The 24,333-nt window shown below is 42.4% G+C and overlaps 1 protein-coding gene across 1 annotated transcript in view; it reads left to right on the top strand.

Moving 5' to 3' along the window:
• inpp5a (inositol polyphosphate-5-phosphatase A) overlaps window positions 1-24,333 on the top strand; it is a 621,533-nt gene that overhangs the window by 573,664 nt on the left and 23,536 nt on the right. Inside the window, exon 13 of the mRNA XM_068052673.1 lies at window positions 10,988-11,099. Within this exon, the coding sequence (XP_067908774.1) occupies window positions 10,988-11,099 (112 nt within the window). The remainder of the gene's footprint in view (window positions 1-10,987; window positions 11,100-24,333) is intronic.

The following is a 24,333-nucleotide window of genomic DNA, read 5'->3' as shown; positions in this document are numbered from 1 at the left end:
TTTCATACACAAAAGTAAAGTATGTTTTTAGAATATTTGTAATTTTCTTTTTTTTTTAGTTTTATTTTCATTTCTTCTGGTAATCCCACTTGAATATATTCTCAATCATCAGGCATTATTAAACCTTTGCTGATTCATTATTGCAGCTGCCTATCACATCTATCACATTCCAGAAGAAAATGCAGCCACCATGATAGTTCCCTGTCAATTTCACCATGAGCCAATCAGAGAAATATTCTAATGTTCTAAAATATTTCATGTCTCGCCAACTCTGGTCACCTGACCTCATCACCAGGGTCCACCAAATCTCCTATCTACTTTTGTGATCTCTTAGTCGCAACTTTGCGCCTGGTTTGGTCTTGTTATTCAAATCAGTATCTTCCCCACTTGGTGCCAAAACCTGACTGTTTGTGATTTTTTTTCCTTTTGTTACATTTAATTAATATGCTGCTAAATATTGATAAAACCTTGCATTTCCTAAATACTGGTTGCATCATGAACCAGTTTATTCCCATTTACAAATGTGTGGATGGAATTATATAGAGTTACATAGAAAATGCTGCACCGTAACAAGCTATTCAGCCCAAATACGCCATACCAGTGGTATGCTCCAAATGAGCCTCCTCCCACCCCTCTTCATCTCACTCTATCAGCACAACCTTCTACTCCTTTTTCTCTCATGTGGTTATCTAGCTTCCCCTAAAATACACCTATGCTATTTACCTCAGCCACTCCTTGTGGTACATTCTAACCGCTCTTTGGGTAAAGAAGCTTCTCCTTAATTCCCTATTGGATTTATTAGTGACTATTTTATATTTATGACCCCTAGTTTTGGTCCACCCCACAAGTGCAAACGTATTCGCCATGCCTACCAGACCTGTTAATAATTTTAAAGACCTCTAATAGGTCATCCTCAGCCTTCTCTTTACTAGAGAAAAGAGACCCAATTGAGATTGTGTTGTGTTTTTCAGGACTTTTTTCTGTTATTAAATTACTTTATTTTGTGTTTTTAACAATATGAAAAAAACAGATCAATCAATATAACACCCTGAGCAGTATTATAGGAGATGCACTGTGTTCTGCTTTATTTCTAACTGTAATTGTTTACTGTATTGGTGACATTATTCATTTGCCTGAAAGAAATGTAGGTTTAAAAAATCAGCTTAATTTGTATTTTATTTCCAATGTACTGCCTGAAATTTTGAACACAATCTTTAGAGTCAGTTGTTTACCCATGAAAAGTGACATACTGGCCACTTTTGATGTAACCCATAATGCACTTTTGACTGTTCACCAGAATCAGTCTCTCACAATAGAACTTTGTCAGGATGAATCATGTCTGTGATTCATGCCAAAAGGGTGAATAACAGTATGTCTAACTTGGCCTGGAAATTCACTGAGAGTCTTGTTTACTTTCAAATTTCACTCTCCCACCTGATCACTTTAGTCTGAAAGTAAGAGTTAGTCACACTAAACGCAGCCCCTTGACAGTCCCAACGATTGACAATAAAACAGGGCCCCAGCTTTTAATCCAGGAATATCAGTAAATAACCAATCAATGGACAGTTGTAAATGAAGACTTCTTGAGGCAGGCCAAGCATGTAAGTGATTGTTGCATTATCAAGCAATTCATTAATTACAGTATTGACTCTGGAAGGTTGTAAAGTGACATTGTTTAAAAGTGTTTTTTTCCCATTGTACACACCCTTTAGTAAAGTTTGCATTCTGATAAGTGCGCAGGAATACTAATCTAGAGAAATGAATCAGCATGCTGGGGTGACTGGCTCATGTTTGTCATTGTATTAGGTTGCCATGTAATCTGCTGGGATATACAAAATGTTCACATATAGCAGGACATCACAGGGTAGTTTACATTGTGGTCAATCAAGTTTTGTTTGGGGCTTCTCATTTGCAACGTGCCCTTTATTTTGTCGTCTTAGCAAATTTGTGGAGGTAGAGTTACTGGTCAGAGAGGATCATTGAATGTTGTTAATTACAAATTCGTATTTATTTTGCTCCTTTCGCAAATAGAAAATCTGGCACAGTGACAACTTTTAAGCATTAAATTTAGCTTTTACAGGTATGGATCATGATATTCTTTTTTTTAAAAAAGGAATGTTTTCAGTTAATGTCGACAGAAGGGCCTGAGATTGAGAATACTTTGTAACAAAACCTTCCATGTGATTTTGATCTGATATGCAGTACTATGACTCAAGTAATATTTGCACTTCTTGTCCTTTGCTACTGCAGCCCATGGATTGCCTGATTGACCCCATTTTCCTCTGAAACCTTTGACCCCATTGTTAGCTTGGTCACCATGGTGTTATTGTAACATTTGCAAGTAGCAGCTGTTTAACACATTGTATTTTAACTGCCATGTTTGCAGCTCTGTGTTTACCGTACTGATTTTTTTTTCAAATGAGCTGCACAACATCTCTTAGTTTATTCAGCAAAAAAGCTGGCACGGGGCATGTTTGTATCCGAGAAATATTTCAGTAATTTTGAAGATAGAATTATCAAGATAATTCCAAAAAAAGTCAGGTTCATTAACACCAGAAAAAATGAATTGACAGTTTTAAAATATAATATTCCACCTTATGATTCAAAGATTCTTTGTACCAGTCTCTAAGCATTATTTATTCAGGTGCAATGTTCAGTTTGAAATTAGCTTTTTCTATTTTTGTGTTCTGAGAACCAAATTAGGAAACTGGCTATTTGTTTCAAATAATCTTTACAAGGATTTAATGAATCTTATTCTGGAATCAGTAAAGGTTTAAAGTCATTGCCCCAGTTCACATGGAGGTGTCATTTTAGAGTGCATTCACACACAAACTTTAGCATTGCAGCTAAGTGGTTTCTGATTCACTGCAGCTCTCATGCTGGCATGTAAGTAGGGATTCTACCTAGTTATATAACTACAGATCATAATTGATCATTTGAAACAAAACTCCGAGGAACTGGATTTTCACGCTCAAATTTCAGATCCCAAACTGCAATACAAACATGGTCTTCTGGAGTTTAGAAAGAAGAGACAGACTTGCATTTATATAGCACCTTTCACAACTTGAGTATGTCCCAAAGTGCATTACTGGCAATGAAATACTTATGAAGTGTGTTCACTGTTGTAATGTAGGAAACAGAGCAGCCAACTTGCACACAATTAGGTTCCACAAACAGCAATGTGATAATGACCAGATCATCTATCTTTTTTAGTGATGTTGGTTAATGGATAAATATTGTCCACGACACTGGAAAGAAATCCCCTGCTCAACTTCAAAATAGTATGATTGAATCTTTTACATCCACCTGAGAGGGCAGACAGAACCTTGGTTGACCACCTCATCTGAAAGACAGCACCTCTGGCAGTGTAGCACTCCTTCAGTACTGCTCTGGAGCGTTAGCCTAGATTTTGTGCTCAAATGGTCTTGAACCACTTCTGACCCAGAGGCGAGAGTGCTACCACCATGAACTTAGCTTAGTTTTGAAAGTTAACACTGCTACCTAAGACCTCCATAAATCACTTTGATTGCAGAACCTCAACAAAACTAGGACTAGAATTGAGTTAGGTGAGCCAGTGTCAATAAACCTTCCAATAAATCCTGCAACAGAATTTGAGAACGATTCACTCTCAGTTCACCTGAGGAAGTGTAAGCGCTCCCGTTGTTACTAATCTATTGGTTTTAGTACTTTCACATCTAAATGCTCAAACTTTGTTACTTAATTGCAAAAACTGTTTTATTTGTTAACCAATCTCTTGAATCGTAACTTTATTCACACAGGTCAATGTCTTGCAAAGCTAGGCAGCAAACCTGCTGACAGGTTTGTGCAATGAACATGAATTGTTTCAGTTTGCATGTTCTTGATGTTTATGAAAAGAAAAACAAATGAAATACAGGAATTTAATGTTGGTACCATTGGGTTGACTTGTTTCCCACAGGAATTTTCACTGCTTCCCCTGAACTTCACGTGTATGCTTGAAGTTGATGCAATTCCTGAATGAGCTACAGATAACAAGATTAGTTAATAATCATTCTTTAAAATCTTAATTCATTACTGGAACAGAAACACCTGCATTTTTATAGCTCCTTTCACAACCTCACGACGTCCTAAAGTGCTTTAGTTTTGAAATGCAGTCAGTACTGCAATGTAAGAAATAACATATTTCAAAAGTACTTTATTGGCTGTAAAGCACTTTGGAATGCTCTGAGGTTGTGAAAGGTGCTATATAAATGCAATTCTTTCATTCTGTCCTTCCTTTCTCCCCCACCCCCCTCACTTCCTTTCTGTTTCTTTCCTTTCTCAGTTATTGGCTAAGATTTTAGATGTATGTAAACAGGATGTTCAAGTATAAATTCCACGGCTAATGTCCAAGTCACACCAGCTGACAATCTAAGCACCTTGCGATTTGTGAGGGCACTGCTTTACATTTTATCAAAGTAATATTGGGTCTGCATTGATGCAAAGCATAATTCAGGAGTCAGACTAGCTGGCATTTAGTGTGAAGGCAAGATTAAGAGATTCCGAAGAAATTCAATAAACTTGCTGAATATAACTTTGAATCATTTTCATTTTAGCGGAGGGACTGCACTCTTTTGTAATGTTGAAAATTTAAGTAGCATCTGGAAACCAGTGGGTGGAGCTCTTGAACATATGTATAGAGCTTCATTGTCATTGAGCAGTGAGCAACAAAGGAGCTGCTGGTGTAACTCAAGTCTGCTGGCACTGAGGCCAATATCTATGGTTCAACTGGCCCCACAGTATGATAAGTCATTCTTTGTTTTTTTTTTACCTAAGGTGGAATATAAATGCCAATATTTTGCCCTTAAGATGTGAGCATGTTGTTTACAACTCTTCAGCATTTATAATGCAATTAATGATAGCTCCTCATTGAACATAAAGTTCCATTCTCACTGCCCTGGTATCAATAGTACAGATAGACATTTTGAACTGCGCAGTGACCTATTTTGTAGTGCGAACAAGGTGGTAGTAGTACAATTTTTTTTTAAACTTTGCACCCAAGGCTCACCCAATATAATTTTTGAGCTGGCACCAATTTAAACAGTTACTGCTCCTACCGGAAACAGGCAGGAGCTGAATAAATAGATGGATATGAGAGTCCTATTCTGGTTCTAAGATCCCCAACAAAATTTTGTTGCTACCCATATTGCTGTCATCAGTTTCTCATCCAGCCTACAAACCATGAATGGCACAAGTCGGGAGACTGCCATTTTCAGGATATTTAACAGGATCCTCTGCTGTTCTCAGGTAACACACTGCAAAGTTTTGTAGAGGCATTTTCCTTCTATCAGATAGTAGCTTTTGGCTACTTAGATCATTTCAGAGTGTTTGTATCACCCGTAAAGCATTCTCAACTCATAATGGGCTTCAAGCAACACATTTTTTTTTATCTCAGGGGTCCCCTGGCAATACTACTGTAGCTAGAAGAGGAGGTGGCTCTGGAGGAAGGAGAATACAGAGCTGCTGGTGCAGGGAGAGCAAATAGAAGGAGGCAAGCTCATCAGAATCCTTACCTCCCCTCTCCAAACAAAAAAACCACTGCGGCACAGTAGTGCAGTGGTTGGCACCGCAGCCTCACAGCTCCAGTGACCTGGGTTCAATTCTCGGTACTGCCTGTGTGGAGTTTGCAAGTTCTCCCTGTGTCCGCGTGGGTTTTCTCCGGGTGCTCCGGTTTCCTCCCACAAGCCAAAAGACTTGCAGGTTGGTAGGTAAATTGGCCATTATAAATTGCCCCTAGTATAGGTAGGTGGTAGGGAAATATAGGGACAGGTGGGGATGTGGTAGGAATATGGAATTAGTGTAGGATTAGTATAAATGGGTGGTTGATGGTCGGCACAGACTCGGTGGGCCGAAGGGCCTGTTTCAGTGCTGTATCAGTAAAAAAAAAAGTGCATAGGCTCAAAGCAACTCACTTGCACTTCCCTGAGCAGCCGAATATAAGGAGGCTGCACTGCTGTAGGGAGGCTGTCATAGAATGGTGTCACTTCCAGCAACAAGACCAATAAGTAGCATTGCAGACTGCAGTTTCTCATTATTCAAAGATAAGCTTCTTTGCCCCCAGCTTTTTCCAGACTACCACAGAGGATATCAACAATGTTCGTCAGTACACATTTCATGCTTGCATTAAGCAGGTAATTGATACCATGTTTGGCAGAGCAAACACTTTCACCACTGGGACAACCAAAGTCAGCAAGATATGGCTATGGGGTTTGCTCAGATTGTAGGATTCCCCCAGGTCTAGGGCATCATTGTCTGTACCCATGTTGGCCTGTGCAGTCCTTCAGATGAGCCCAGTGTCTTCATGAGTTGCAAGGGTTTCCACTCCATCACTGTGAAACCGCTGTGTGCTGACTGGCAACGTATCTTGCAGATCTGTTCCCATTATCCTGGCAGTTGTAATGATGTGTTTATCAATCTTCTATGCCCTGATTCTTTGACTATGCACAGCAGATCAGAGATTGGCTGCTGGATGATAAGTGCTATCCCCTGTACACTTGACTCATGACTTCTCTTAACATTTTTTACTGATATCTGATTGACTCAGAAAACGGAGAAGGAGACGGGTTAGAATATTGTCCCAATGGTAAGCAGCAGCAGATAATTGACAGCGCTGTACACCAGGTTGTCATGTATGAGTGAGTGAGTTAAGTATAAAGACCAAAGGCGGGGAAGATACCCGAACACCCTGGTGTGTGTGGCTTCCAGCCCAGCCAATGGAAATGTTGCAAGCCCTCCATCTACCCATGCCGTTAGTGGCAAGAGTTTGTCAATCCTGGTCCTCCTCCTTGTTTTCATCTTCCTCCTGTTGTACGCAAATCTATCTTACAAGAAAAGTGAAAGTGAGTTCGTGTTGTGAGGATGTGTGAGGCAGCTTAGCTTAGTGTGTCTGTTGAGAAGAAGCAGCAGGTATGTGCAATAGGAGGAAGTAAGGACAGCAGCTGGTCCTGGATGTGCAGGCGGAAGCAGAAGTTTCAATAAAGCGGCTTGTTATTTTTGCAGGTGAGGTATTGGAAGCAGGGGAGGTAGGGAGTACTAAGGCTAAAGTAAGATGGTGGAGGGTGGTGCTGATAGTGAGAGATGTGAACAGAAGCTTTACCCAACAGCTCTGGTGAGGTCATTAATTCTTTTTTGGCATCGCTGTCAGGTCCTGGGAACAACGCTGTGTTCTTTACATGTTCAACCATCTCTGCTGAGAAATTTGCCTGGCCACCCAGTGCCCATCACTGGTGAAGAGGATCTCCTTCCCGTTGCTGACACGCCTCCACAGCACACAAACCTGAGGGCCCTGGCTGTAATCAGCTTATCAGTGAAATTGTACCTCCCCTTTAAAGGTTGATTGCTACCTTTAAATACTGGTATACCTGCCATATTTTATGCCCTACCAATGTGCGAGCTTCCTACAGGGAGCATAATTAGTGCTTGCAGCATGCTCTGAATATTAAAATGATGCCTGTACACAAAAATATATCTGGTATCGAGCTGACATTACCAGGCAAATCACCCACCTAATTTACTCAATAATCTAAATTCATCCCCATGATGTCAACAATAGTTGGTTTTGTAATTTGATGTGATAGGTATGTGAGTTGATTGTCGCTTCCAATTAAAATGGCTCTAAAAATAGCCATTTGAGATATTGGCCCAGATATTGCTGGGTTGGGGTATTTCACGGTGTACCCTGTTAATTAGAATTGTTCATTCGCATCTAAGTTTTCAAATCTTTAGTCTTTGCAAAAGTAGAAATTGTATATGTTGCTTGATACTACTGTACTTTTCAATTCATTTCTAATACTGTTAACGGAGGTAGATTTTATAGTTAATGCACAGAAAATTGTGTGAATATGTTTGCCCCTGAGCTGGTCAATTCTTGATATGCCCTTCTTTTGCATAAAACCTTGGGGAATGTTTAATCACAACAGTTATTCATGAACTCATTCTTTGTAATTTATTAGTTATTGTCAAGCGAGAATGCTGGATGGAAGGGAATAATTACCAATCTTTTTTTTTTATTTCCAAAATGTACTTTATTCATAAAAATCTGAAAAAATTACATTCCCAAACAGTTTAAACCAGCATCAAGTCAAAAAATACAAACAGTGCAAAGGTGATCAGTTTCCTTCTATACAATCATGAGTTGCCCCACAACCCTTCCATTTCATTGTCATGCCATATACATTTTTACATTTACAGCACACAAAATTTTCCCGATACTGTTCGAGGGGTTTCCCATGGATCCAACCCCTCAGTTCAGCTTGGTGGGGGAACCTTACACTGTGGTCTTTCCCCATTGAGCCTTTGCTGCGGCTGCCCCAAGCTTTAGTGCGTCCCTCAGCACGTAGTCCTGGACCTTGGAATGTGCCAGTCTGCAACATTCGGTGGTGGAGAACTCTTTGCGCTGGAAGACCAGCAAGTTTCGGGCAGACCAAAGGGCGTCTTTCGCCGAATTGATAGTCCTCCAGCAGCAGTTGATGTTTGTCTCGGTGTGCGTCCCTGGGAACAGCCCGTAGAGCACAGACTCCTGTGTTACCGAGCTGCTTGGGATGAACCTCGACAAAAACCACTGCATCTCTTTCCACACCTGCTTTGCAAAGACACATTCCAGGAGGAGGTGGGCAACCGTCTCTTCCCCACCACAGCCACCGCGGGGGCATTGCGCGGAGGGGGCGAGACTTCGGGCGTGCATGAAGGATCTGACGGGGAGGGCCCTTCTCACCACCAGCCAAGCTACATCTTGGTGCTTGTTTGAAAGTTCTGGCGATGAGGCATTCCGCCAAATGACTTTGGCGGTCTGCTCGGGGAACCATCCGACAGGTCTGTTATACACAATTGAATTGGGAGATTCAGATGCTGTTCTAAAATATCAGGCTTTAGGGTCTGGATTTTACTTCCTGTTCAGACCCTAAAGTCAGTCTAGGTCTTTACTATCTGTCCCTTCCCTTGCTATGTTCTGCAAATAGTATTCTATTTGGAAACCATTGATAGGTTTCACTTTACTGCACTAAAATTAATCTCAATTAGCTGAAGTAAATAAAAAGCGATTGACACAGAGATCCTTTATGGTTTTGGAAATGCTGAGGTTTTACTCCCATTTGAATATGCAAAGCTAGTCAAATGTAGCGAATAATGTAATAGAACATCCAAAGACAGGCATTAAACAGACCTGCATTGTCATTCGTGTAGTTTTACAAAGAGTGAAGCCACAGCTGATTCCAAGGAAACTAAGGAAATTCCAAGAAATTGAATACAAAAGTAGGAAGGTTATGCTTCAGCTATACAGGGTATTGGTGAGACCACATCTGGAGTATGGTGTACAGTATTGGTCTCTTTATTTAAGGAAGGATGTAAATGCATTGGAAGTAGTTCAGAGAATGTTTACTGGACTAATACCTAGAATGGACGGGCTGTCTTATGAGGAAAGGTAGGACAGGCTAGACTTGTATCCGCTGGAGATTGGAAGAGGAAGAGGCGCCTTGATTGAAACCTATAAGATCCTGAGGGGTCTTGACAGGGTGGATGTGGAAAAGATGTTTCCTCTTGTGGGAGAATCTGGAACTAGGGGTCATTGTTTAAAATTAAGGGGTCGCCCATTTAAGACAGAGATGAGGAGAAATTTTTCCTCTCAGAGGGTCATATCTTTGGAACTCTCTTCCTCAAAAGGCAGTGGAAGCAGAGTCTTTGAATATTTTTAAGGCGGAGGTAGATAGATTCTTGCTAAGCAAGGGGGTGAAAGGTTATCGGGGATAGGCGGGAATGTGGAGTCAAGGTTACAATCAGATCAGCCATGATCTTATTGAATGGCAGAGCATGCTCGAGGGGCTGAGTGGCTTACTCCTGTTCCTAATTCATATATTTGTATGTTCGTATACTTGCCTTTCACATTCTAAAACAGCATTGCCCCATAATATATAACCAGTGGAAGTCCTGTGGCATTGCTCATGGGAAGTTGCAACAATGACAGCAACTTGTGTTTTTTTTTTGTTCGTTTGGGAGCTGTCGGCGTCGCTGGCTAGGCCAGCATTTATTGGCCATCCCTAATTGCCTTTGAGAAAGTGGTAGTGAGCTGCCTTCTTGAACCGCTGCACTCCTTGGGGTGTAGGTTCACCCACAGTGCTGTTAGGAAGGGAGTTCCAGAATTTTGACCAGCGACGGTGAAGGAATGGCGATATAGTTTCAAGTCAGGATGGTGTGTGGCTTGGAGGGGAACTTGCAGGTGGTGGTGATCCCATGCATCTGCTCCCCTTGTCCTTCTAGGTGGTAGAGGCCGTGGGTTTGGAAGGTGCTGTTGAAGGAGCCTTGGTGAGTTGCTGCAGTGCACCTTGTAGATTGTACACATGGTTGCCATTGTGCGTCGGTGGTACTGTCTTCAATGTAGTAAAATATCTCAAGGTGCTTCACAGGACTGTTATCGAATGAAATTTGCCACCGAGCCTCACATTGAGATATTAGGGCCAATGGCCAAAAGCTTGGTCAAAGACGTAGGTTTTAAGAAGCATCTTAAAGGAGGAATGAGAGAAAGAGAGGCAGAGAAGCTGAGGGAGGGAATTCCAGAGGTTAGGGCCTTGGCAGCTGAATGGAGAGTGAGTAGAATCAGGGATGCTCAAGAGTCCAGAATTGGAGAAGTGCAAATATCCCCAAGGGTTGTAGGCCTGGAGGAGATTACGGATGTAGGGAGGGGTGAGAACGTGGAGGGATTTGAAAACAAGGATGAGAATTTTAAAATCAAGGCATCATTTAACTGGGAGCTAATGTAGGCCAGCGAGCACGGGGTGATGGGTGAACGGGACTTGATGTGAGCTGGGACATGGGCAGCAGAGATCTCGATGACATCAAGTTTACAAATGTAGAATGTAAGAGGCTGGCTGGGAGTGTGTTGGAATAGTTAAGTCTCGAGATAACAAAGACATGGATGAGTGTTTATGATTCTCTCTCCCCAGTAAAAGAGTCACTTCCACTGATTTTTCTTCTCTAGTTATCCATACAGTGAAGACTCAAATCAGGGAAAGCAGTACATGAATACAAGGTGCCCTTCATGGTGTGATCGTATCCTTTTGTCACATTCAGCACGGGATCTTATTCATAAGGTATGTAGTTAACCCACAATTTTGTTCCTGTAATATTGAGCAAATGTAAGAATGGATGTTTAGTTAGAAACAGTTGCAAGTTTCATCTGCCGTACTGCCCTATGCATAAGGCTTACAGATTAAAATTGAATTTCTATGTAGGTCTTTATCCTGCCTTAGTAGCCATATTGTGCACTGCACATAGGAGGATCTCTGGACAACTGATATGGTAATTGTTTAATCCTCTTGTACTTTTAAAGTTTCAAAATAAAATTAACCAACTATAAAGTAACACTGTGAATGGAGATCAGGAGTAGCTTATTTAAAACAACATATAACTGTATATATAATAGTATGCTACACTGTCCTGAGATGAAAGAGGAACAGTGCAACTTTTAACAGCTATCAACAACCCTTTACTAACAACCTTGCAAATTCAAGAGAATCATATAACTGGCTGTATCGATGAATCAGGAAACCAGGTGACTATTTTGTTGCTGATAATGTACAGTAAATATTAAAATGCTTATTTTTATTGTTAATAATGTGCTGACTGGATACAGCATTAGTATTCAGCTTTTGGTTTCTTTTTATGATCCTAGCACCTATTGCTTTCCTTGACTGGTTTGCCCACAACATCATACTTCCTTCAGTTAACTGGCAATGTTTGGCCATCCTACTAGACAGTGCAATTGAAAAGCTTTACACTCCTCATGACAAACAGCCTGTCTAAGACTGTTTAAAAGCTACACTCAATGCAGAGCCAGGTACAAAATGGCCACGAGACTCAGGCTGGGATTTTACTGAGCTCCCGATGTCAGGCTCCATGGCTGGGGCAGGGGGGAGCCAGAAGATTGTTCCGGCAGTGGCCCGCCACGGAGCCCGACGCCGGGAGTGCTGGGCCCGATCTTCCTGGCAGCGACGAGGACCCAGATTAGCATATTGAAATTGTGGAACGAATACATTTAAATAAAATCAACAGCGATCTTACCTTCAGGTCGTGATCTTCCAAGTGGCGGCTGGCACTCACGCACCTTCACTTTCCCATCCAGGGAAAGCAGGCGCCACTGTGGTGGGGAATGGGGGAACCTTATGAGTTTTAGTGCAGTGGGGGAAGGAATGGGCTATAATGCAAATTACTAGTGTGGGGGAGGGTGGGAAGGGGAGTCCTCTGCACTTTGATCAGTTTGTGGGTGGGGGGGGTGGGGGGGTGGTCAATTTTTCGAAGGTAAGTGTTTTGGCGGGGGTAAGGGGAGAGGGCAAATGTTGAATTTAATTGTTATCGTGGGGGGAAGGGGCAATAGATTTATTGGCAGTACATTGGGGGTGGGTAGCCCTTTAAAAATGTAAACGACCTGGCAGGGCTGGCTGCCCTTTAAAAAAGGCGCCAGCGCCTGCGCACAGGCAGCTGACGCCATTGCTGGCGTCGGAGAGCCCATCCCCTCCACGTGAATGAGGGTGGGGGGTAGGGTGCGGCCCGACTGGCTCATGGACCTGGGCCGCTGCAAGGAAGATTGCGGTGGCATGGCGACGCATGCAGGCTGCCATTTATTTCGTCCGCCACCACTCCCAGCGGCAGGAGAAGAAAATCCAGCCCTAAGATTCTGGCCTGTTTATTAATGTTTATTAATTTGCAATTAATGTTAGTTATCCATTCACAAGATGGCTCCAGAACACCAAGGCTGTATTATGCCCCATCGCTGAGTGATGGGGAGGCAGGTGATTTGGCGCTACATAGCATCGACAACAAATCCCGTGAATTTCTACACCGTACAAGTAGCCTGATTTACTTAAATAAAAGCAAAATACTGCGGATGCTGGAAATCTGAAATAAAAACAAGAAATGCTGGTTCCACTCAGCAGGTCTGGCAGCATCTGTGAAAAGAGAAGCAGAGTTAACGTTTCGGGTCAGTGACCCTTCTTCGGAACTGCCTGAGTGCTGTCATTTTTCATAAAAACGCCAGTTTCTGATTGAATTTGAGCAGTAGCAAATTACCTTCTGCAACTTTGCCTTCTGATAGCGCACGAGCTCGCCCCCATGATTTTCCCACACAGCAAGTTCAGAATCTCAACAGACTACTTTGGGGGAAGAAGAGAAAATCAGAGAGCTGCTGTTCACTATTATTTTCTAATACGAACATAACTGTGAACAGCAAAAGATATTCATCACGTCATTGGACATCTAAAGACCAAAAGTCTCTTTGATAGTATCATGAGCATTTAAAAAATTCAAATTGTTCATTCCAAAATGATTTAATTACCCTTACTATAGGCAGTAATGAGAATTGTGGTTTGAATTGTTAAGCCAGACTGAAACAGTGGCCATCGAATAAAATAACCTTGACATGGGAATTTTCCCTAGATCCAATTCTCTTTCTGTCTTTTTGTGTGTATGTCTCTGTCTGTCTGCTTCTGTCTCTGTCTCTCTTTTCTTTATGTCTCTCACTCACTGTAGTACCACGTTCTTGCTTCCTTGACCATGCAACTTCAGTCACAAACCTTTATCACTGTCCTGCCATGCACCAAAAATAAACATCCACCTGATGTAAATTAGTTCAGCAGCACAGGCTCATGTGCATTAACTTTATTTTTGTCTATACTGTCAAGTGACATTAACAACAGTTTTTACCATAATCACCACTGTACCTTACACAATTTAAAACTTTACTGTTGGCTTTGCATATGCAACCAAGAACCAAATATATATATTTGACTTTACCTGAAACAGGAGAATTTTCACAGCAATTTTACATTTAATATTGCCAGTAGCTGAGTTCTGGATCTTCTGAGTCCTCATTAAAATTATTGATTTTTCTCTCATTTTTATTTCTGTCTTGTAAGGGCTTTCACTACTTCTGACAATAGTAGTCGTAGTTCATGGCCATGGCTTCAACACTCTTCCTCAATGGATGTTGGGAGCATTAAATGGACACATGTTTAATACCTAACAGATTCTCAAACAACATATCGAATGGTGATTTCTTTTGAAGGTTGAAACCAAACTGCTTTTGTTATCTGCAAATGGCACTGTGTAAATTTTAAACATTTGGCTACTACAAAACACAGTACAATGAGAGACATCTTCCAAATTACTTGATCCATTTTCTTGTTCCATGTCGTGGTTTTGGTAAAGTTTAGTTTAGTTTAGTGATACAGCACTGAAACAGGCCCTTCGGCCCAACGAGTCTGTGCCGACCATCAACCACCCATTTATACTAATCCTACACGAATGCCATATTCCTACCACATCCCCACCTGTCCCTATATTTCCCTACCACCTACCTATACGAGGGGCAATTTATAATGGCCAATTTACCTATCAACCTGCAAGTCTTTGGCATGTGGGAGGACACCGGAGCACCCGGAGAAAACCCACGCAGACACAGGGAGAACTTGCAAACTCCACACAGGCAGTACCCGGAATTGAACCCGGGTCGCTGGAGCTGTGAGGCTGCGGTGCTAACCACTGCGCCACTGTGCCGCTAGTATGCTAGTATGGCCTTTAGGGTTTATGCAAGTTTGTCTTCTAAACTATATTAGTGCTTGAAATATTGGATTATCTAATTGGCCCTTCACTCTGTTGCAAACAAGAGCACAACATGGAATTTATGTAGACATCAAGCTGATAATTTAATTTCTACAAGATTAACAATTGTGAGTTTGCAGTTGATTTTTTTTTTGTAGTTCAGTGCTTATCACTTTTAGTTTGTGTACTTTTAAGCTAGTTGAACCTTATTGCCTTTTGACTGGTTTCCACATTCATTGTCATCAATTTAATATTGCTCCTGTAGCAATCTCTCTCTCCATTGATCTTACACACAGCACCTTCCTCAATTCGGAATATAAAATAAAGCATCTGATCCATAAAATACCTTTTGCATTATAATTAGATTTTATCACTTTCTCCATTTATTTTATTGCTTCCCGTGATTGCCCAGGTACATAATAGTACAGATAGAGAGCTCACTTTAGGATACTGGAGATAGAGGCCTAGCTAATGTGTGAATCATCTCATATTAGAAAATGGCATGTTGAGCACAATGCACTAGGCGTTACAGATTGTACAGACATGGAGCTGTAAACAGCCACTGTGCAACATCATCTATCATGCCATGGTCCGTTAACTCACCATCATGTTATTTTATGCTTTCTGAGCCCTAACACACCAAAGGTTGTCCACTGCTACGGAGCTGCATAACTGCTTGATAGCATGTGATAATGAATGCTCAGTGAAGTGTAGTTTTGTTTCTGCTTGTGTGCTGCTGTAATTTGTTTATCTGTCTTAAGATTATGCAGCCGAAAATCTACAATTTTATGCTGCTTTTAAAAATTATCATCTTGAATTTGATGAATGCACTTGAACTTCTTGCTATGACTACATGATGATTCTGGAATATTGAAAGTGTCCATGCATACATATAAAAGGTTACATTTTGATTGTAGGCAACTGTGCTTTATAATAATGTGTCTGACCTTAAAGCAGCTCATTGCATTCAAAGCTAATTAGAAGATTGTTGATTTCTTCTGTTTTATATTGTAGCTTTATTTAATTTTCTGTGGTGTCCATTTGACTATACATCATAAGCATGAAGTAACACTGTCGCAAGAACCTTTTTGACAAATACTTGCATAAACGAGATTTTATTCAAACCCAATTTTCCTATTTGAATCCATTGCTTCTTTGGCAGCTATTTGTCTCCACACATTCCCTGTTAGTAGTGGGTGACTGAATGAATTGTAGACTCTTCTATGATTGCTTTATACACAGCTCAGCTTGCAGTAGGGACAAAAGTCGGTGAAATGCAGGTTGTATTTTATAAGGCACATCTCACTAATAAAATTTGATCCTGAGAGTTTTGCACAATTTGAATTGATGTTAAGATGATCCTCTGCTTCCTACTCAAGTTACCATCAAAGAAGGACAAGCACTATAATGAAAACAGGTGACTGAATCGAAATTGGAAGCTGTGGATTTGCAGGACATGAGCGAACATTAAAACTGGTTGCACAAATTGTGGACTTGGATGAGGTTTAATTGACGAGTGATGCACCAAGTTGATACTTGCTATTTACTGTCATATTCTATTTACACACCTTCAAACATCGCCAACTATCATGGGTGCTTCTTGTGTTTCAATTGCTGAACAAAATATCGATTTATCTAACTTGTTAATAGGTGGCAGTGCAGTCTTGGTTTGATGCTGACCCTTCCCCAGTCACATGGTCTTCACCAAAAAGCATTTGTGCCTCTCCGCAATGAAAGAGGGTGTGAGCCAGTGGCATAAATGAGTGGCAATAAGTTGATACTTTTATCCCAATAATTGTTGTAGCGCCTGTTTACTTTCAATGGATACTTTATTGATGAATAGACCATTTTCATTTTAAATACTGTGATGCTAATTTCATCCTTGAGTATAGTGCAAGCAGATATTCTTCAAAAGTGTGGAATGTTTGGAAGCAAAGCATGAATCTTTGCTGTACTTACTGTTTTTATCTTGAGCACTGGGTGGGGGTTAGCATGATATGTCAATGAACACATTCCCACATTGTTCCTCCAATCTGATTGCTGAAATGTAAAAAGGACAGAAACACCTGTTTGTTGATCCCTTCAAGAAACTGGGCAGCACTGAGCAGAACAGGTGAGGGCCTGCAGCTTGCAAGTTTTAAAGAGTTTGCTGCAGCCTAAACAGCTGATCAACTTTGTTGAAAAAAATGGTATCTTCACATGAAGCTATTCGGAGCATGAATGTTCCTCCCAACTCCACGGCACTCCAGAGTGTCACTGTTACCCATGCTAACCGCCCCTCTTGTTCTCCTTCCCCACGCACCGCCGCATCCCACAACAACCTACCTGAGGGCCAATACAGCAAGACAAACCAAATTGGAAATTTTCAACCTAACAAGTTGCCTCTGGTGGTTTAGCACGTTTTTTTTATTTATTCATTCATGGGATGTGGGTATCACTGACTAGGCCAGCATTTATTGCCCATCCCTAATTGCCCTTGAGTAGGTGGTGGTGAGCTGCCTTCTTGAACTGCTGCAGTCCATGTGGGGTAGGTACAGCCACAGTGCTGTTAAGAAGGGAGTTCCAGGATTTTGACTCAGCGACAGTGAAGGAACAGCAATATAGTTCCAAGTCAGGATGGTGAGTGACTTGGAGGGGAACTTGCCGGTGGTGATGTTCCTATGCATTTGCTGCCCTTGTCCTTCTAATTGGTAGAGGTCGCGGGTTTGGAAGTTGCTGTCTAAGGATCCTTGGTGCATTGCTGCAGTGCATCTTGTAGATGGAACACACTGCTGCCACTGTGCATCGGTGGTGGATGGAGTGAATGTTTGTAGATGGGGTGCCAATCAAGTGGGCTGCTTTGTCCTGGATGGTGTCGAGCTTCTTGAGTGTTGTTGGAGCTGCACCCATCCAGGCAAGTGGAGAGTATTCCATCACACTCCTGACTTGTACCTTGTAAATGGTGGACAGGCTCTGGGGAGTCAGGAGGTGAATTACTCGCCGCAAGATTCCTAGCCTTCTTGACGTGCTCTTGTAGCCATGGTATTTATATGGCTACTCCAGTTCAGTTTCTGGTCAATGGTGACCCCTAGGATGTTGATAGTGGGGGATTCTGTGATGGTAATGCCATTGAATGTCAAGGGGAGATGGTTAGATTCTCTCTTGTTGGAGATTGTCATTGCCTGACACTTGTGTGGCGTGAATGTTACTTGCCACTTATCAGCCCAAGCCTGGATATTGTCCAGGTCTTGCTGCATTTCTACACGGAGTGCTTCAGTATCTGAGGAGTCGCGAATGGTGCTGAACATTGTGCAATCATCAGCGAACATCGCCACCTCTGATCTTATGATTGAAGGAAGGTCATTGATGAAGTAGCTGAAGATGGTTGGACCTAGGACATTACCCTAAGGTGCTGGGAGCTCACCGGTGGCACTAACATGAAACCTGAGGACCAACTGTGCATATTGCAGTCATGCCTCCCGTTTTGCACACGTTGTCAAGTGCTAACTAATCTCCCTGATCCATCCCTCCTCCCCATACTGTTGATGCAGAAACACAGTAATTGGGATTGGCCAGGATATTGGTTGAAAACAATGCAAATTTGCTCTGTTGAATTCTCTGCAAATAAAAAAATGTACATTGTTTTTGTACAGAAATATATACTGATGCACTTTCCTTTTGTCCGTTTTGCAGCATGGATGTATAATAAAATGTATCTTTAAATGTAACTTTTCAAGAGACTTCAATAAAAAATGAATTTAAAGAAAAACTTCTTTGACTTACTCATGAAGGAGAACGAGTTGTTTATTTATTCTTGGCTCAGCCCTACTGTAGGACCTGAGCACATAACCTTGGCTGATACTTAAATGCAGTACTTGGGGTGTGCTACATTGTTGGAGGTGCTGCCTTTCAGGTGCAACACTGACTGTCTGCTCAAATGAATGAAAATGCTCTATGGGCACTATTCAATGAAGAACATGAAAAATGTCCCAGTGTACTGACAAACATTTATCCTTCAGTCTACATGATGGATACAGATTATCTGGTCATGTATTTCATTGTTGTTTGTGGGACCTTACTGTGTGCAACTTGGCTGCTGCATTTGCCTACAAAACCACGATGACTATATTTGCAAAGTAATTCATGGGCTGTGAAGTGCTTTGGGACATCCTGCAGTATATAAATGCAAATTATTTCTTCCTTTTCTTTCTATATCACCATCAGTGTTAAGTTGAATGTATTGTGAAGAGAGAAGTAGGAAGAGTGGAGATTGAATAACCAGGTTTATGATTCAAATCCCACTCTTCAGGTGGATGTCATGCTCTAAAAGAAGAGATTGGAAGTGTCTCAGTATTCTAGCCAACATTTATACCTCAACCATCAACAGTAAAACAGGACTGCCTGCCCTCAGTTGAAGGCAAGCCTTTCTCCGAGATCAGCATCATCCAGGTCTGGAGCTCTGGACAACTATTTCCAGATCTTTCCATATCTCTTTAACAACTACTACCATCTTTCAAGTCGATGCGTATCTTCCAAAACTCCTACCAGAAGCATTGAAAACTAGGGGCCATGTACGTGTGTTCTGAGATATATATCCACATAGCTTGCTTCTGTGTTTCTGGGGAGTTGTTTCTCCCTTCTATAGCTCATTAAGACAGTAAGAAGTGGGCTTTATAACCTTGCTACTAAGAACAACAAAGAACAAAGAACAGTACAGCACAGGAACAGGCCATTCGGCCCTCCAAGCCTGCGCCGATCTTGATGCCTGCCGAAACTAAAACCTTCTGCACTTCCGGGGACCGTATCCCTCTATTCCCATCCTATTCATGTATTTGTCAGTCATTTATGAAAAGTTTTGTGCACTCCACTGTTAATTTCACAAACGTTTAATCATTTTTGTCAAATGCTCATTAGATGAACAAAGAACAAAGAAAATTACAGCACAGGAACAGGCCCTTCGGCCCTCCAAGCCTACGCCGATCCAAATCCTCTATCTAAACCTGTCGCCTATTTTCTAAGGGTCTGTATCTCTTTGCTTCCTGCCCATTCATGTATCTGTCTAGATACATCTTAAAAGACGCTATCGTGCCCGCGTCTACCACCTCCGCTGGCAACGCGTTCCAGGCACCCACCACCCTCTGCGTAAAGAACTTTCCACGCATATCCCCCCTAAACTTTTCCCCTCTCACTTTGAACTTGTGATCCCTAGTAATTGAATCCCCCACTCTGGGAAAAAGCTTCTTGCTATCCACCCTGTCTATACCTCTCATGATTTTGTGCACCTCAATCAGGTCCCCCCTCAACCTCCGTCTTTCTAATGAAAATAATCCTAATCTACTCAACCTCTCTTCATAGCTAGCGCCCTCCATACCAGGCAACATCCTGGTGAACCTCCTCTGCACCCTCTCCAAAGCATCTACATCCTTTTGGTAATGTGGCGACCAGAACTGCACGCAGTATTCCAAATGTGGCCGAACCAAAGTCTTATACAACTGTAACATGACCTGCCAACCCATGTACTCAATACCCCGTCCGATGAAGGGAAGCATGCCGTATGCCTTCTTAACCACTCTATTGACCTGCGTTGCCACCTTCAGGGAACAATGGACCTGAACACCCAAATCTCTCTGTACATCAATTTTCCCCAGGACTTTTCCATTTACTGTATAGTTCACTTTTGAATTGGATCTTCCAAAATGCATCACCTCGCATTTGCCCTGATTGAACTCCAACTGCCATTTCTCTGCCCAACTCTCCAATCTATCTATATTCTGCTGTATTCTCTGACAGTCCCCTTCACTATCTGCTACTCCACCAATCTTAGTGTCGTCTGCAAACTTGCTGATCAGACCACCTATGCTTTCCTCCAAATCATTTATGTATATCACAAACAACAGTGGTCCCAGCACGGATCCCTGTGGAACACCACTGGTCACACGTCTCCATTTTGAGAAACTCCCTTCCACTGCTACTCTCTGTCTCCTGTTGCGCAGCCAATTCTTTATCCATCTAGCTAGTACACCCTGGATCCCATGCGACTTCACTTTCTCCATCAGCCTACCATGGGGAACCTTATCAAACGCCTTACTGAAGTCCATGTATATGACATCTACAGCCCTTCCCTCATCAATCAACTTTGTCACTTCCTCAAAGAATTCTATTAAGTTGGTAAGACATGACCTTCCCTGCACAAAACCATGTTGCCTATCACTGATAAGCCCATTTTCTTCCAAATGGGAATAGATCCTATCCCTCAGTATCTTCTCCAGCAGCTTCCCTACCACTGACGTCAGGCTCACCGGTCTATAATTACCTGGATTTTCCCTGCTACCCTTCTTAAACAAGGGGACAACATTAGCAATTCTCCAGTCCTCCGGGACCTCACCTGTGTTTAAGGATGCTGCAAAGATATCTGTTAAGGCCCCAGCTATTTCCTCTCTCACTTCCCTCAGTAACCTGGAATAGATCCCATCCGGACCTGGGGACTTGTCCACCTTAATGCCTTTTAGAATACCCAACACTTCCTCTCTCCTTATGCCGACTTGACCTAGAGTAATCAAACATCTGTCCCTAACCTCAACATCCGTCATGTCCCTCTCCTCGGTGAATACCGATGCAAAGTACTCGTTTAGAATCTCACCCATTTTCTCTGACTCCACGCATAACTTTCCTCCTTTGTCCTTGAGTGGGCCAATCCTTTCTCTAGTTACCCTCTTGCTCCTTATATATGAATAAAAGGCTTTGGGATTTTCTTTAACCCTGTTTGCTAAAGATATTTCATGACCCCTTTTAGCCCTCTTAATTCCTCGTTTCAGATTGGTCCTACATTCCCGATATTCTTTCAAAGCTTCGTCTTTCTTCAGCCTCCTAGACCTTATGTATGCTTCCTTTTCCTTTTAGCTAGTCTCACAATTTCACCTGTCATCCATGGTTCCCTAATCTTGCCATTTCTATCCCTCATTTTCACAGGAACATGTCTCTCCTGCACGCTAATCAACCTCTCTTTAAAAGCCTCCCACATATCAAATGTGGATTTACCTTCAAACAGCTGCTCCCAATCTACATTCCCCAGCTCCCGCCGAATGTTGGTATAGTTGGCCTTCCCCCAATTCAGCACTCTTCCTTTAGGACCACTCTCGTCTTTGTCCATGAGTATTCTAAAACTTGTGGAATTGTGATCACTATTCCCAAAGTAGTCCCCTACTGAAACTTCAACCACCTGGCCGGGCTCATTCCCCAACACCAGGTCCAGTATGGCCCCTTCCCGAGTTGGACTATTTACATACTGCTCTAGAAAACCCTCCTGGATGCTCCTTACAAATTCTGCTCCATCTAGACCTCTAACACTAAGTGAATCCCAGTCAATGTTGGGAAAATTAAAATCTCCTATCACCACCACCCTGTTGCTCCTACATCTTTCCATAATCTGTTTACATATTTGTACCTCTATCTCACTTGAGAACCTTTAAAGAATTGTTGGGCTGGAAGTTACCAGCCCTCCAGGGGCGGGGTGGGGGGGGGGTGCCTGTAAAATGGCAAGGGAAGGCGGGGGGAGGGGGAGAGGGTTGGGGTGCCCTTCGCCTTTCTGCTATCATGGCGTTTTACCAGTGGCAGGGAAGATTGATGACTGCCATCTCACCCAGAGGCCATTTGTGCCACTTAAGTGGCCAATTAAGGGCCTGTTGCTGCCATTGAGGGCATTTTACTAGTGGCGGGTGGTGAACCCAGGCTCAAGGGAGAGCCCTATTAATCAAGCACTCTGTGGCTCATAGATGGGGTCCCCAGTGGCAATGACCACCCCTGCAGCAACACCCCCTCCCCCACCCGGTGACGCCCCCCAATCCCACTCTCTTTGTTGCGTCCTCTCTAGCTACTACTCCTTGTAGTGGTACTGAGACTGAGGAGCTGCTGGTTCACCGATTGGCTAGCAGCTCTTGGAGGCAGTCTCTCATCCCTTAAAGGGACGGGAGCCCCACTGGCAACTAATTAGTTGGCGAATGGGCCCAAAAAGTGGCCGGGGGTCCCAGAAATGGCTGAGGTGAATCGCCCTGGCTTTCAGGCCCATCGTCAGGGCCCCTGCTGCCCTGACAAAATTCAATCCATTATTACAGATTGATCATGATTATCTATGGAGAGAGAAAAACAGAGTTAATCCTTGCGCAATTCAATAAGACCTGTGAATAGGCGCAGGGATCACAAAGTGCCATTAACCAACATCTGTTGCTTCTGATGCAGGCAGGACACAAACTGCATGCTGCCTGCTCATTTAAATGATTGGAGCGTGCAACCAGTGCTCAGCGTGCTGTTGAGTGGCTACACGCATGAGCAACGGCTGCAAAATCATGAGAGGCCAGCATGAGTCCAAGTTAGCTTGCACTGCTTAAAAGCAAGTCTGCACCTCTTAAAGTGGAGGAGTGTTTTGGCTGGAGCAGGTGCTGGAGGTCATTGGAAAAGTGAGTTTGACCTGGGAAAGACAGAAGGATGGCACAACATAGCAGAGAATGGGCTGCACTGGTGGCCTTGGTGCAGGAGTTGAGCAGGAGGAGAGATGCCATCTATCCACAATATGCCACAAGAAGTTAGGGGGCATAGATTTAAAGTAAGGGGCAGGAGGTTTAGAGGGGAGTTGAGGAAAGATTTTTCACCCAGAGGGTGGTTGGAATCTGGAACACACTGCCTGAAGGGATGGTAGAGGCAGGAACACGCACGACATTTAAGAAGTATTTAGATGGGCACTTGAAACGCCAGAACATACAAGGCTACGGGCCAACAGCGGGGAAGTGGGATTAGTTTTGGACGGGTGCTTGATAGTCGGCGCAGGCGCGTTGGGCCGAAGGGCCTGTTTCTGTGCTGTAAAACTCTATGACTCTATGAGCTGATTCATTTTGCTGTTCCCATTATTCAAATTGTGTTGCATGTAATTGCCCTTGAAAACCTGCCATTTTTATATCAGGTTATAACATTTTAAAAGGTTTATTAACATTTTTGAACAAAGAAAGAAATATACCCTGCAGAAGAAAGCTGTTACAGACTCAGGAAAGAAACCTATCAGTATACATTGGAGCAGGAATCTGGTTCATCTTCACCAAAAACTATCCAGTTTACCACCAGTATTATACAGCAACAGATGAACTTCCATTTAAAAAAAATCAAATGTCCTTCCAGAAACCTTCAGTGTCTCTCCCCATTCTAGGCTAAAAACACCAGTGAAAATTTCTCTCATATCTCATCAAATTTAAAATTGACCTGTCATGACTCATTACTATTGGTTTAAAAATGTAAACTATTTTAGACTGTCTCATTCTGAAAAGTAAGCCCTATTCCTAATATTAAGGTGCATTTACAATTGGTTTCATTTACTTTCTTCTGTTTGCTCATAAATTTCATTAGAAATTCATAGGTCTGTTAAAAGGATCACCCATCCAGTCCCAAAATGCTCGTTTCTTTAAAAAGCAATTCTTTAAATGTCATTCAGAACTTGGCCTAGTCAGAAACAAGAGTATTACATAGTAAAACTTTTTTTTTGCCACTTATTAAAAAATGATGGTGACGAGCCTCCACCAGGCCCTATTCAGGGTTGTCATAGTAACTTCTTCAGTTTGAAGCTCATGCAGAGTGCTGATGACAGTCCTGGGGACACCACATAAATGTGTATTTAACCCTAACCCAGTCTCTGCCCTTTCACACGGCACAGCACAAATTAGAAATCCTGTTCTGCTACTAATGGGACAAAATAGAATTGCGGGGGTT

The sequence above is a fragment of the Heterodontus francisci genome, chromosome 20, assembly GCF_036365525.1.
Source record: "Heterodontus francisci isolate sHetFra1 chromosome 20, sHetFra1.hap1, whole genome shotgun sequence".
In the NCBI taxonomy this organism is placed as follows: Eukaryota; Metazoa; Chordata; class Chondrichthyes; order Heterodontiformes; family Heterodontidae; genus Heterodontus; species Heterodontus francisci.
The sequence above is the reverse complement of the archived record's forward strand: the minus strand, read 5'-3'. Positions and strand labels throughout refer to the sequence as shown.